The 14426-nt window shown below is 34.8% G+C and overlaps 2 protein-coding genes and 1 long non-coding RNA gene across 7 annotated transcripts; 1 reads left to right on the forward strand and 2 right to left on the reverse strand.

Annotated features, from left to right (window-relative positions):
* Window positions 1-1948: 1948 nt before the first annotated feature.
* Window positions 1949-9048, reverse strand: LOC131008789 (uncharacterized). 3 transcript variants are annotated; one of them, XM_057935818.1, is made up of 7 exons: window positions 8848-9048; window positions 7004-7941; window positions 6844-6925; window positions 6615-6681; window positions 4010-4195; window positions 3839-3899; window positions 1949-2619 (listed from the first exon to the last, which is right to left on the reverse strand). In XM_057935818.1, the coding sequence occupies exons 2-7, from the start codon at window positions 7821-7823 to the stop codon at window positions 2432-2434; spliced, it is 1404 nt and encodes a 467-aa protein (XP_057791801.1). In that variant the 5' UTR covers window positions 7824-7941; window positions 8848-9048; the 3' UTR covers window positions 1949-2431. The 3 variants fall into 3 exon arrangements, with proteins under 3 accessions (XP_057791801.1, XP_057791799.1, XP_057791800.1); XM_057935816.1 differs by having other exon boundaries at window positions 8608-9022; XM_057935817.1 differs by having other exon boundaries at window positions 8545-9022.
* On the forward strand, window positions 4741-5697 carry LOC131008790 (uncharacterized). The gene is made up of 2 exons (XR_009096352.1): window positions 4741-5118; window positions 5438-5697. It is a non-coding gene; the product is annotated as an uncharacterized LOC131008790 (long non-coding RNA).
* A 1871-nt stretch (window positions 9049-10919) lies between the features above and the next one.
* Window positions 10920-13815, reverse strand: LOC131008792 (uncharacterized). 3 transcript variants are annotated; one of them, XM_057935823.1, is made up of 8 exons: window positions 13680-13815; window positions 12615-12725; window positions 12406-12519; window positions 12047-12325; window positions 11831-11944; window positions 11380-11452; window positions 11233-11294; window positions 10920-11050 (listed from the first exon to the last, which is right to left on the reverse strand). In XM_057935823.1, the coding sequence occupies exons 2-7, from the start codon at window positions 12675-12677 to the stop codon at window positions 11257-11259; spliced, it is 681 nt and encodes a 226-aa protein (XP_057791806.1). In that variant the 5' UTR covers window positions 12678-12725; window positions 13680-13815; the 3' UTR covers window positions 10920-11050; window positions 11233-11256. The 3 variants fall into 3 exon arrangements, with proteins under 3 accessions (XP_057791806.1, XP_057791808.1, XP_057791807.1); XM_057935825.1 differs by having other exon boundaries at window positions 12615-12776; window positions 13680-13808; XM_057935824.1 differs by lacking the exon at window positions 13680-13815 and adding an exon at window positions 13022-13220.
* Between the last annotated feature and the right edge of the window lie 611 nt (window positions 13816-14426).

The following is a 14426-nucleotide window of genomic DNA, read 5'->3' on the forward strand; positions in this document are numbered from 1 at the left end:
ATACAAAGAAGGATTAGGTTATAACTTTTTTAAAATAAATTCATTACGAATGTATGAATTTTACGTAGATTATGTATATGAATTCACTTTTATAATGTATGAATATAAAAATTAATTTTTTTTGCACTTTATGAGATTCAAACTTATGATCATAAATTCATTCAATAAAGTGATTAATCACCGTAGATCTTCATGATCTAAGGCCTGAAAATTATTCTTAATACAGAGGAATGTTATGCTACATACCTTATGTGAGCACCACTCACCTTTAGCCCTTGTTAGCATTATCTTTTTTGTTTTAGACATTTATTTTTATTCTAATACTTTATAAATCGTTATTAGGATCATTAATTTTATAAATAATAAAAAATTAAAGTCCGATTTGTTCATATTCCTTTTAACTTCAAATAATTAATAAAAAGAACAAATTAGACTTCGGTTTTTCTGTTATTTATAAAATTAATGATCCTAATAACGATTTATGAAGTATTAGAATAAAAATAAATATCTAAAACAAAAAAGATATATAATGCTAACGATGGCTAAACGTGAGTGGTGCTCACATAAGGTATGTAGCATAAAGTGATTAATCACCGTAGATCTTCATGATCTAAGGCCTGAAAATGATTCTTAATACATATTTTACAAAATGAATTCTTAATACAGTACCCCAAGCCTAGGGTAGTACTCAAGTCCACACATTTAATTTGTTCCTGTAGACACACTCGAAACGTGAGCCTTTTAAGACAAAAATACAAGGGGGTAGTATTGTCCTTTAAATATATGATGGTTAATTTTTTTTTTGCATTTTTAAAATTTTTAACGCGTTTATAATATGCATAATATTAAATATAAATCTACGTAGTGTTAAAAATAAATATGTATATTGTCATACACAAAAGTGCAACATTATGTTGAGGAGAGTTTGGCTCGAGCGGGTTTTATCCGGTGACGGAGTCACGGAGGCAGCGGCGACGAGGGAATTTGTCGCCATATGGCGACGGCGGCGCCATATGCGTGAAAATTTAAAGGTCTGAAGCTGCATGCACCAGTTAGGTGTGAAAATTGGTGAGGCATCAATTTTAACCACCAAAATTAAATGAATCGGGTAGCATTAATAATGGAAATTAAGGATATATGTGCAAAGTATATAACAATTTATTATTTATTTTTTCTATTGATCGAATATTGACCTAAAATAAAATTTTAACTCGTGACATTCTCATCGCCTATCTCATTCCACAATTCATCAACTATGTTATTTTGAGATTTTCATTCGATACTACATATTATGTGCACACTACTTGGATAGGATTTACGTAAGTTCTACGATGCAATTTATAGATTACATTAGATATTTAATTAGAAGAAAAAACAATAGAAAGAACATGATTATGAAAGCCTAGTATAAATTATCAGAATGTTATATCAGTTATCCCCTAAAAAAACAGAAATATTAGAATCTTATAAAAATCCTTTGGGAAACAATATATATTACTACTGACTAATACTACTAATAATTTATTAGTAATATTTTTTTCATAAAAAATCTCTTAAATATCTTAATGACCCGATTTATCAAAAAATATCGAGCTCATCCTAAAATCAGAAGTAATTAAGCATATTTTTTAGACATTTTGAATAAATTTAGCAAAACGCCTCTACGTTAATATGAAACTGACATCAATATTGGTGTTCTGTTTTGAGTTAATTAATAAGTTTAGCATACGTGCAGAAGTTTGTTGAGAAATAATACGTGCAAAAGTTAAATAAATTATTTTTAATATGTGTAAAATCACTGAGTTTCAGGTAACACCCTCAAATAAAAAGTTGCGATCTGCCAATAAATAATTTTCAAGCTGCAGCTTCTTCCTTTTTCCCTCTTAATTCAAACTTGTTCATTTTCAAACGAGCTAACATATCTCGAGCCAAGCTTGAACTCAAGCACTTTCCTGATCAAACAAAAGCTCAAGTCTAGTAAAAGTTAAACGAGTTGAGCTCGAGCCAAAAAAGGTACAAGTCAACTAGGCACGGCTCGGTTACACCCATAACAGCACTACATCAACCAGGACTAAAACTACAAAGCCAAGCCAGACGACGCGTGGTCATACATCAAAACACTGTAGGTCAAAAGGGTGCTTTGCTTAGCAAAACACAGCATACAAAATCTACCTAAAATTACATTAAACTAACCATCCATTTGCCAAATAGAACTGTGGGACTTACACTAAAACTATTCTACAAAAGAATAAGTTAAGAAGAGCATCGAGAAACAAAAAACAGAAACGATTGGATAGCAATGGACTTCTGCTCTGCTTTATGCAGCAGTTAAGAGACTGCTGATGCTTCATGGAAACTGAAGAGAAAATCTGTGTTTGGGCAAAAATTGTGATACAAGTGGGACGTCGGGATCAGGACTTACTGTTCATCATCAAGGGTTGCCTGTATCTGTTTGTCGTGGTGGTGTGGAGTTCGCTGCAATAACCTTTCGATAGTAACCCCAGGAAAGATTTTTCTCTGTTATGGGCCTCTGGCCGAATGGGTTCTGCTTCACATATTCTTGAACATTTTCTGCTTCGGCCAACCCCTCTAAGTAAACACGGAGATCACCTCCAGGCCCTATGCAGGACAAAATAAGACAATTACTTGTCACGCAATCCCTATGTGCATTTGAGAAGCGAGTGGGGAGTTGGGAAGAGAATAAAGTGACAACTATCCAAATGAAAAATACAAAAAATTACTAGTGTATGATTGCATAATGATATAAATCCCAACCAATGTGGAAAGTGATATAACAACGGTTTCGTGCACAAGTATTGAGGCAACAAACTCATGTTTCATAAGCATGTAAACTACTTCACGTTATGACATGTGATTAAAATAAGGAACAAAAAAGAGCATGTATTTAGAGGAGCTATAGTATGTATGCTTTGCCCCCTTCAACAGATAATATATATTTGGAACGTGATCGCACTATGCTTGAAAAATTATCAAAATGATGCAATGATGTAATATCCATAGTTGTACAGTTTGTCCATCTCAATGTAGACACTAATATATGAATACCATCTACAAGACGAATATGTCTAACATGATATTTTGCATGGTGTAACATTCCACCTCAAAATAGTTCATATGTATCTTTTATAACTTTTCTTGTGGCCAAACATTAAAGATTTGGTCCCAACTCCCAAGGTTAATGTGTGACTGTTTGAAGGTAATTGAAAATATCTTGAATCTCCGGCGTTTGCATCTTCCTCAATAAGTTGCTCAATCTCAACCTATCCTTTCAGTCATGCCGACTGAACTAAGTTAAGATCTGCTGTAAAGCCTAGTTATAATATTATAAGAAGATTTTATATTTTCTAACAATACCACAAGCACACATTTTCCAATCCATAAATGTACTCTGCAATAAGCAGATCCAGACATTTATATGGTCTTACTGCATCCTTGAATTCCCACATCAGAGATGAACTAATCTAGTTAGACTATTACGGTTTGACAACACCTATAGGCAAGCTACTTCCTTGTAACCTAGCATATGGATTCTTTTTTTTGTATTTATCTGTGGTCAACTATGTCAATCTTTCAATAGAACACCTTATCTATTTCTTTCTTTCTTTTTCTTTTTCTTTTTTCATTCTTGTTTCTTTTAAAAGAAGGGGGTGGGGCACTGCCCGCCAAGTGATTATGAATACAGGGCTGCCAAAATTAGATTACGGATAGCTGATGCCTGTTATGCATTAAGAATAACAACAAAAGGAATCTAAAGTATAGTACTGATTTCAGAAAGAAGTTCCACGCGAACATGAGCTGCATAGATTATAGAACTCACCTAATGAATTGTCTTTTACATCTCTGAACCGGTAGGTGTAGGGAAAGACTGCAGTGTATGGCTGCAAATATATGCATAGTTACTTTCAGAGATAAACTGTCACCAGAATCACGTAAAGATTGGATCAAATGTTCTTATTTTTTCTGGAAAGAGAGAACAAATTAAACTTACAGGGTTTGTTAAAGCTTTACAGGGAGTATCATCTAATAAAAGTGTATTTGATTCGTTATACACTCCCCTCTCCCATGGGAGACCAGGCTCACATTTATCCCATAACTTTTTAAGTTTCTTCAAGAGAAGAGGCTTGTTTTTTTTCTCAACAGTATAGTAACCTGTATCAGTGCAGTGCGATTGATCCTGTAAAAGGGGTTTCTAGTTAGATAGAGCAAAAATACTTTAAGATTATCAGCAATGGATAATTTCATTATGTATCCACATTATAATTACAATTATATGAAAGAAAGTAATCCATGCATTTCGTAAAGAGGCAGAATAAGTATATTTACAACCGTCAATATGTCCAAATGATTCTTAAAGAGATAACGCCATCATTTTTTTAATCAACATATCAGAAGAAATCTGATTTTAACAGACAAAAAACAGGCTAATAGCATCTCAAAAGGCAGGGAACAGGTTTCACCTACACCCTCAGCCCATTAAATCCTCCTGTTAGTTACCTTTTCATTTTAGAAGAGAGCATGTTACTTTCTAACATGTGCGAGGTTCTCTGTTTATAGAGATTACTACCATAAATATAGGTCTTAACATCTTATGATCTTAATAAGTATTTATTCATGTATTGGACAGACATGGAAACAATTATTCGCCGAGTCCAATGAACATATGCCCTCTAAAAACAAAGTTCTGGATGCAAAATGAAATATTCTAACTGCAAATACACCTTGGTTTAAAAAAGCGCGCTTAAGCGCAAAAAAGCGCGCGCTTTTGGTGAAGCGCAGCTGTGGGCTTTTTTCTGGGCGAAGCGCGCTCACCTACACGAAGCGCCGAAAAGCGCACAAAAGCGCACAAAGCGCAGAAAAGCGCAAAGCGCAGAAAAGCGGGCTTTTAGTATGTTAGGGTTAGGTTTTTAAATTTTAAAAAAACTAGGTTTTATTTCATAAAATCAAAGGCTTGCCTCCAGCGTCCAGCCGTCTTCTCCCATCCCTCTCGCGTCCTGCCGTCGCGCGCCGCCGCCTGCCGTCGCGCGCTGCCGCCTGCCGTCGCGCGCCGCCTCCAGCCCGCCGCCGTCGTCGCCAGCTGTCCGCCGGTCATCGTCCAAGGTAAAGTTTTCAGTTTTCCTTCATTTTTTGTTCGGTTTTTTCAAGTTTGTTTTTTTACTGTCAGTTTTTTTTTTTGGTTTTTGGGTCATTGTTTAAAGTTTTCGATTTTTCCTTTTGTTTACTTTTTCCTTTTGTTCAGTTTTTTAATTTCATTTTTGGGTGCTGAATTTTTTAAAATGAACCTTTAAACAAGTAGCATCATGTAATGTGACTTCAAATGAATTTTTCCAGTTCAGTTTTTTAAAATGAATTTTTCGGTCATTGTCCAGTTTTCTGTTTTTTTTAAATAAATTCTGATTTTTTTTATTTTTTTTTTCAGTTTTTTAATGACTTCAAATAGTTCACAAGTAGCATCATCAACGGATGGAGATGATCCAGCTAAAAGATATGAGGTTGGGGAGGAGATGGAAGAGGACATTGGTGAAGACAAAGATGATGAAGGAGATGGGGATGATGCACTTAATGATGATGATTTTTGATTAGTTGCTTGAGATTTGATTGAACTTTTAGACTTGCGTACTTTAAACTTAAGTATTTGTGTGTTTTAATTTTTAAATTAAGTATTTGTGTGTTTAAGTATTTGTGGTTTTAAGTATTTGTGTTTTTTGCTATAAAATATATTGTAGGTAAATATATTAGAATTTTTTAGGTTTTAGCGCGTTTTGCCTACGAAAAGCCCGCGCTTTCACCAAAAGCCCGCGCTTTAAGCCCCGGGGCAGTTTGCGCTTCGGTGCGCTTCACGCTTTTTTAAACCAAGAAATACACTTACACAAGCATGCATGCTTAAAACATCTTCAAGTCAAGGATATACCAAATCTTACAATATATGACTAATTTACCAAAAACTATGAAAGTGTCCCACTAGCACTCTCTATTGAGTATGATTAGTCATGCAGTTTTTTGAAAGACCGGCTAAAAAATGCCTAGAATTAGAAGGCTCCTAGTTTCTTTCCTCCAAATGTTATGTCGGAGGTTCTAAATCCATTTATTAGCCGTTCCGTTGTCATGCAATTTCTGCTGTTGTTTACTTTGGAGCTTGAGTCTCTTGTTAAGAAACACGAAAGCTTTTTAGTTTTACTTTATGGTAATTAGACACTTGCATAACTACAGTTATGTAAGATATTCAAGCATTCATATAATCATATATTTCATCTTTTTTACAATGAAAAGAGAAAATCCCCGAAGTGTGATATTAAGTTATTTCCATTGCTTTTATCATACTTTCAATGAAACACAAAGTAGAAATTCCAATGCAGTTTGGTTTACTTTCAAGCGAATATATAAATGCAGCATACACGGACAGGCAACCAAGAAATGGACACAGATACATGTGCAGGCAACCAAGAAATGGACATAGATGCACATAAAGGCATACTTCTAAGCTTCAAAATACAGGCCACTGCCAGATTCAAGTCCTGTCTCATGCTTTCCATGCCAAGAAATTAAATTCCAGAAAACTCAAAGAACAAAACAAAGTGATACAGAAAATGACTTACCCAATAAAAAAGCAACCTCGACTTATTATTCCCTAAAAGAAATTCAAGAAGTGGCTCCATGTTTCTTCTGCAAAGGTTCCATCAGTGCACATGGCACATTAGAATAGGTCACGGACTTTCCAAGAACACAAAAAGAATAAATAAGTAATATATATTACGAGGAACTTATAGGAAATTTTGATGTGGGGAGAGAGAACTTAATCATGAAAATGCAAAGGTTGAAAAGTACTTGGTTCTTGAAGTCCAAAAACCCACATTGAACTTCTCAAAGCAAAAGTCCAGAAAATCATTACAGTGAGGCCTCCGAAAAACTGATAGAAAAAGAAGAAGAATGTCAGAAAAGTAGTCGAGCAGCATTAGAAGCAACAACTTACAACTGATTATTGTACCTGCTTTCTTCATTATTATATCATCTGGATCACAATTGTAAGGTACAAATGAGCATATATCAAGAAGCAACCCATTCAAATCAAGAACGAGAAGCTTCTTCTGCATGTAACCAGTAAATGCTCTATCAACTGGGACAATTATGGTTTCACAAACAACACCTTGTGTATCATCCAAGGAAAGATCATCATGTGATGCCACAGACTGTTCCTCATGGTATAATGGAGTAACCTCACCTGATGCATCACCATCAACCACACTAGTAATTTCCTTGGCCTCATCATGCAGTTCTTCCAGGTGATCGCTTACTGGCATACCAGCATCACAAGACTTACTTTTCATCATTGCATGCGTAGAGTTATTCAAGGAAGTGTTTAGAATTTCTGAAGAGCAATGTAAAGATTCATCCAGTGACATCTGAACAACCTCTGCAGAAATCCCATCCTCAAACGCCTCCTTTTTCTCACTCATAGCAACCCCTGCAGAAATCCCATCCTCAAACACCTCCGTTTTCTCACTCATACTTGAAGAAAAGCGATGTGGCACAGATTTAAATTCAATAGGCTGAACCAAAGAATGATTTTCGATAATTTGGCTCACATTACCCAAGGATAAATCATCCCCCTCACTGAAAGATTCAAGATCTGTTCTTGGAAGATCAGATAGGTCTGCCTTCTTCAGTCTTTTCCTCGGTTGATAAGTAACTATATCCTTTGCATCTTCACGAATCTCCTTATTCCCAACGATGTCATTCTTTTCCTGAGCCAGACTCATATTGACATTGCAGCTAATTGATTCAGCCCCACCTTGGACAGAGTTCATGTGTGTGCTTAATTCGCTTCTGCTGCGTCCATTACAAGGTACAAATATTCCATGGAAGGTGAAGCAACCCCCTACAGAATCATAACTCTTGTTCTATAACCCCAGAAAAACAATGCACCTGCATAATTCAGCACCATTTTCAACCTTTTGGCAAGTAACAGAAGAAACAGATTTGTAAATAAACAGATTAGATAAAGCTACAACGAAAAAACCGGCCTCCCTCACTTGGTTTATTCGGTTTTCACATAGGTCAAAACCCATAAGCACCTATTAATTTCTCAGTATCAACCCATTAATTCTGTTGGTCAATTTCATCACATCTCAAACAAACTGAAGCAAATCCTAAATAGCAAAAAGGATACGTCTAAGCATATCGAGCTAGGAAAAAGTGGTCCGATATGCAATTACAAAATTAACTTGCAAAAACTCTAAAATATGCTCCCTTCCAGCTGATTTATTCTATCTCCATTTGCAACTCTAAGAATGCCCTAAAAGTTCCATAAGCTCTGTTTGTTTATTTCGCACTCAATAACCCAAAAGCTCAATCTACGATACCAACTAATTGAGTTTAAACTTCATTCAGTATGAGCTCAATCTACAGAAGCTAGTCGCAGAAGAATGTTTAAATAAATGACAACAGAATGAGCTGAACTAACAGAAAACGAATAGAGCAGAATGCTCAAATAAATGTCAACGCAGTGAGCTAAATCTAACTTCTCACCAAATAATCCGAGAAGAAAATTTAAATGAATGATAACACAATGGGCTCAAGTTAACATCATACAGCTCAATCCAAACGGAACGCCAACTAATCAGCATGAAACTTATCGCAGCATCTCCGACGCCAAATACTGAAGCAAAAGCCTAATAACAATACAATTCGGAATAACCTATTGCTAGAAGAGAAAAGGCCCCAATTGAAGTCGAGGAATCATAAAATCGTATTCCAGAACATTCGCAATTTTACAGAAATGCAGCACAGGAGATGCAGAAGAAATCAAATTGAAAGAGATCGAAAAAATACCGCGAAAGCAGAACTTGGCAATAGCAGAGAGAGTGAGAGAGAGAGAAGAAATGGGTGTGGTTGTGTTGTGCGGCAGAGAAGAGTAACCTAGGACGCTTGTATTACACTTTTACTTAGCTTTGTTTGGTATTGGTAGGGACAAAACAAAAGGAAACTGAAAAGTAGAAGGTTTCCATTTTCGACAAATATCAATCCTTCTTCTTTTTCTGTTTTTTTAAGGAAAATTCTGTACTTGTATTATACCTCTTCCGCCCGCAGTGTCCTACTTTCCTTTTTGAGTTATATCACAATAAATGTCTTCTTTTTAAAATAAAAAAGTGGATCCATTACTTTTAACTTTTTACTTTTCAATTATTTCTATTTTTATTTTGTGAATTTTAATTTTATTTCTCGCACAAAATAAAAATAGACTCTATTATTTCTTTTTATTTTTTATACTCTTTAATTATACTCATTTAAATTTTCATGCTTCAATTGCACCTAGTGCTATTCCATTCAATAGGTGACTCCAATGGTGATTTCCAAATATTGGAAACCATATTTTACGTTATTGGAGAAACAAGAAATTAGTTTTAAAAAAATCAAGAAATTATTTCTCAATTAGAAACTTTCAAGTTTCTACCGCCTTTCTATAGGCTCCTTCTGACGCATCACAATTCCAAATCACATTTTTTTTTAATATTTTTTAGTGCTCGTTTGGTTCAAGTAGAGGAATGAAAAGGGAATGGAATCAAATAAAGGAGTGGAATGGTAACAATAACCATTACTTTTATTGAGTGTTTGATTTAACAATGGAAATAGAACATTAATAAGGGATTCCCTTTCTTTCATTTCCCCTCTATTTTGAGGGGTAACAAATTAGGTGATTGAGTTACCCTCAAGTAAGGGTAATGATTATCTCATTACCCAAATCAAACAACAAGTAATGGATTCAATTACATGATTCCATTTCCAACCTCTAAAAACATCCAGCCAAATATGGGCTTAGTATGATAGAGCTCCCAAAAAGATAGAAACTGATTTATTGTTATAGTAAATTTTAAACAACTTTGTAAAGCTGACGTGACAATTTAGAAGCTGAAATTCTAGTTCATCGGAGCAATGATTTTTATATTACAAGAAGTAGCATAATGTTTGCCATTGTTTGGCGATGGCCAGAAATTAATTTGAAATAGATAAAACTACCTCCACAGAATTCGCAAGTTGCTCTCCAAGAAGAGAGAAATGATGAATCTATTCTTAACAAACAAATTCAGTGATATTATGCACAGCAATTCAGTGAAGATGAAGGGGGAATTGTATGCACAGCAAAATCACAAATGCATAGATAATAAAAAGTGATATTATGAAAAAGAAAAAAAAGTTAAAAGAAAAAAATTAAAAATAAAAGAATTAAAAATATATTTATTAAAAAAAGACGACTTCCACAATTTTGTTGCCATTTTCCTACATATCAAACAATATGCGTTATTTATCACATGATTAACCAACATAACAAATCCTACTAATTTTATTTTAAAAAATGGTTTCTAAAGTGACATTCATTGAAGCAAAGCGGAAACAAGAATTAGCACTTCATGTAATTGTAAATTATCCTTTTCTTTTTGTAAATTTCTTCTTCCAAATCTGTCTATTTATAGAAACAAAAACCACTAGTAAACAATTGTTGTCCAACATGAAATTATGCTTTGTTTCACTTTCTTCACTTATTTTTTTTTTTTAAGTAAATTATACACGCAATTTCAAGCCCGATTGATCAGAACCTAAATTAGCACAAACCTAATAGTATTACTACCTATACAATTTAACATGTTATATTATTACTCCTCGCCTTTTGGATGAGCAATTTTTTTCATCAAAAAAAAAAAAACTAAAAGATAAAACAATTTTAAGTTTTTCACAACATTTATTAATAAAGAGCCATTTTCATTCTAGTACTTGGATATTTTATATTGCCTTAACTTTTTAAATTTCCTGAATTAATATAAATATTTCAACCGATACTTTTCTTCGTGGGAATAACGAGGTAAACTCTCAGTGAAGTTACAAACATGCAAAAGATGAGAAGAAAATTCAATACAAAATGATTTATCAAATAGATATATGGTAATTACAGGCCAATAATAATACACGAACGTCTTTGCCTTTAGTTTCGAGAATCAAATCCAAATACCTTGTGCCCTTCCTTCTAATCCTTTTTAACCTGCGATTTATAATATCACAAAGGATTTTCAAATGATCTATATGCTTCCACAGTTCCACAGCATTAAAAGATCGAAAATTCGAGAAGAAGTTTTAAGAGAAGAGAAACTCAAATATTGCATTCAAATCCCCCACTAATCAACCATGTCAATTCATTATGAACATAATATTTACAAGTCTTACCTGGTCGAGAGAAGGGCAAGGAGCTCACCCGATCATTGTGCGTTTTCTTCCTCTTTGTCGTACTGAACGCACAACACATAATCGATCAAACATAGTTTTCTGGGAAGCAAAACATATGCAAAATTCAGGGCATGAATTAAGTGGTACCTTGAGCTAGCTTGTTCAAGGTTGAGGACCACTGCTTCGAGGATTTCTTGTATGCAGCAAGGATTCGTTCCATCTAGATGAGACGACAGAATAGGAATAGGCATCATGATGGCTTTTCAGTCTACGATATGATGCGTGCAAACATTCTAATTATCATTCTTTTTTCTCAATGATCATTACATAGGAAACTTGATTTTTGCAAGTTTTCCATCAAAGCAGCCTTGTTACCAGTTCATAAAATGATAAAATAAGTTTAGCAGCAAAAGGAGTACTCTGCAATACACCACAATTTACTGTTTGAAATACCATTTTTACTACTGAGGAAAAATAAAATAATTTAGGAGACATTATTTCAACTAAAAGAGCGATGGCATTAAACAGAAATATTTGGTTTCATTCTTCAAGTCATTTTCTAACACTAATTGTTTTATTGAAAACAATGTCTGCTCACCACATTCCCGCATGAAGAGTGCATAGATATCAATGCTCGTTCAAGAACATAAAGATCGACAGCTTTATCTTCTGGAAGCGTCGAAGTGAAGCTTAGGCCGAAATCGATGAGTGCCTTCAGTAATATACAAATTCATTGAGGAAGAAAGTTGGCAAAATAAACAACTTGGAAAGCTTACCACAAAATATACACACACAAAAGAAAGTAGTGGCATACCAACTTATTAGTACCGTGACGAACTAACATGTTTGATGTTGTCAAATCACCATGGATCAGGCCACCATCATGTAGTTTCCCGATGGCATCACCAATCTGTGTTGCAATATCATCTAATCGTTCTTCAACAATACCATGCAAGCCAAAGTCGAGTAATACGTCTTTCACAGCAGGACCTTCCACATACTCAAACGTAAGAGTATGTAGCAAGGGATCGACAGCATAGAGCGCCGGAGTGGAAACCCCAAGCTTTCTAGCTTTTGTCAAGCACCGAGCTTCCTGCTCTAGGATTCAGCGAAAGTCAAGCAAATAGCAGAGGATTTGACTGCTAAAATGTGATCTTTGATTTGAAGACTAACCGCATTAAGACGTTTGAGAGTTAGCTTTGAGTCCAAAAATGGATGCCGATATTTTTTTGGAAACCGTTCCTTAACGATAGACCTTCTACCAACAAAAGTCGACTCAAACACCCTCTAGAAAAAAACATAAAAATTAGAGATTAACATACAGCAAGAGACACTAACAAGATACCAGCAAGAATTTTAACAAGGTTCAAAATTCAACTTACAGCCTCAGCGCCTTGCTTAATCAAAACCAAGGATCCTTCTATTCCCTCTAACTTCATCTCCATAGTGAAAAATACAGCAATTCAGATGTCAATATAGGGTTGATGGTATGGCTGGAAAAGAGAATTAAAACTTAAGGTCACTCATCTGGAAACATAGAAAGTCTGCATTAAACAAAATGAAACCACCAGTAAGACTCTGCACTAATCAGTCCAGTATGCAAAAGTTTTGAAATGCAATGCATGATCAGTAGCCCCTACTATATTTCGCAAGATAAATGTGATTTTTTTCCTTTCTCATCAAAGAATATAAATGAAACTATGATATAATAAAAGATCTTATTAGGTCCAATAACGTTTTAAGAAGTTACAGGATTTCAGAAAGTAAGTGCAAAAACAATGAAAATTACCCAATCCGAGGAAGGCAGTAAGTACCCCAAAATCCTTTAATGTACCATAATCATAACAGTATGCACGAATAACTTCAAGAAACCAAGAAAATCTCTTTCAGTTAGTTTCTAATGTAAAAGCTGAGATGCCAAATACCTTATATCATCTCTTCACTGTTTAATTACTCAATTGCAATCCAGAAAAACATTTCAAACTTATCAATCCGTAAATTAAAGTCAAATCCAAAGAGTCAACAACACGGTGGATAACAAATGAATTGAGAAAGCTGAGCAAAAGATTACACCATATTCGAGCTCAAGCTCGTTTAACTTGAATATTAATAAAATTCCGCTGAATTCCTCAAAAAGTTGTCCAGATCCTCTTCAGGGCTATTTTGTGTCCATTTAACAATCGCCCTATTCCAATCCCAAATGAGGCAAATGGATTGAAAAATATATTTTTCTTTCAAAATATATTTCAGTTTGCTTCTTAAACTAATGCATAAAGGAGCTATCAGCACAAAAATATTAAATAGATATATAGACATATAAACACATGCAATTGAGGGATGCACAGAATCCCAAACCGAAAGACTTGCTGAAAATTGGTCGTTCTATTCAATTGAACCTCGCTGCAAATTATTGGAATAAAGAGTGAAACTGAAATCTTTTTTGTCACCTTGGATGGAGAGCGAAAGCAGCGGCAGGGACACGGCGGGGTGGGCGCGGCACACGGCAGCGGCGGCAGAGAAGAAGGGTTTCCAAACGAGTGGCCGAGTGAAGGTCTGACTTCTTCTAGTATAGAACAAAGTGTACCCCCAAATTTTTTATAAAAAGAATATTATTATATATAAAATTGAAAAATTGCTTTTAATTTTTCATTTGTACTCCCATTTGTAGAAGAACTAGCTAAAAATTTTAAAGAAAAAGAACAAAAAAAATCTTCTCATCGTACCTTGTTCGTCTAAATAAGATCTAAAAAAATAGGTACAACATGTTTTTCAAGAAAAAGTTATGAATTTGGATAATCCAAGTACTAGTAGTGTGTCATTAGAGGAGAAAGAAATATTCTATCATTTTTAAATTAAACAATGTATAGAATATACTATAGTTTACGTTTATGTAGCGCACCCCCAGATATTAAATCCTGGATCCGCCACTGGAGACTGAGAGAGAGGGGGAGACCGGTGCCTTCAAAAATGACTCCAGATACTCCTACGTTGACCTAGGGGTGGCCAAGAAACCGGAACTATCGAACCGGACTTGATGTCAACAGTTTTAAAATCAAAACCGTGGTCAACGGTTTTGAACCAGAACCGTATTCGATCGGTTCTGTTCCAAATTTTCGGAATCGTCGATTCACAGTTCGAAATCATAACCGTGCGATTTGAACCGCGAACCGCATCAAACCGCCGGTTTCACGGTT

This window comes from Salvia miltiorrhiza, chromosome 2 (assembly GCF_028751815.1).
Source record: "Salvia miltiorrhiza cultivar Shanhuang (shh) chromosome 2, IMPLAD_Smil_shh, whole genome shotgun sequence".
Classification (NCBI taxonomy): Eukaryota; Viridiplantae; Streptophyta; class Magnoliopsida; order Lamiales; family Lamiaceae; genus Salvia; species Salvia miltiorrhiza.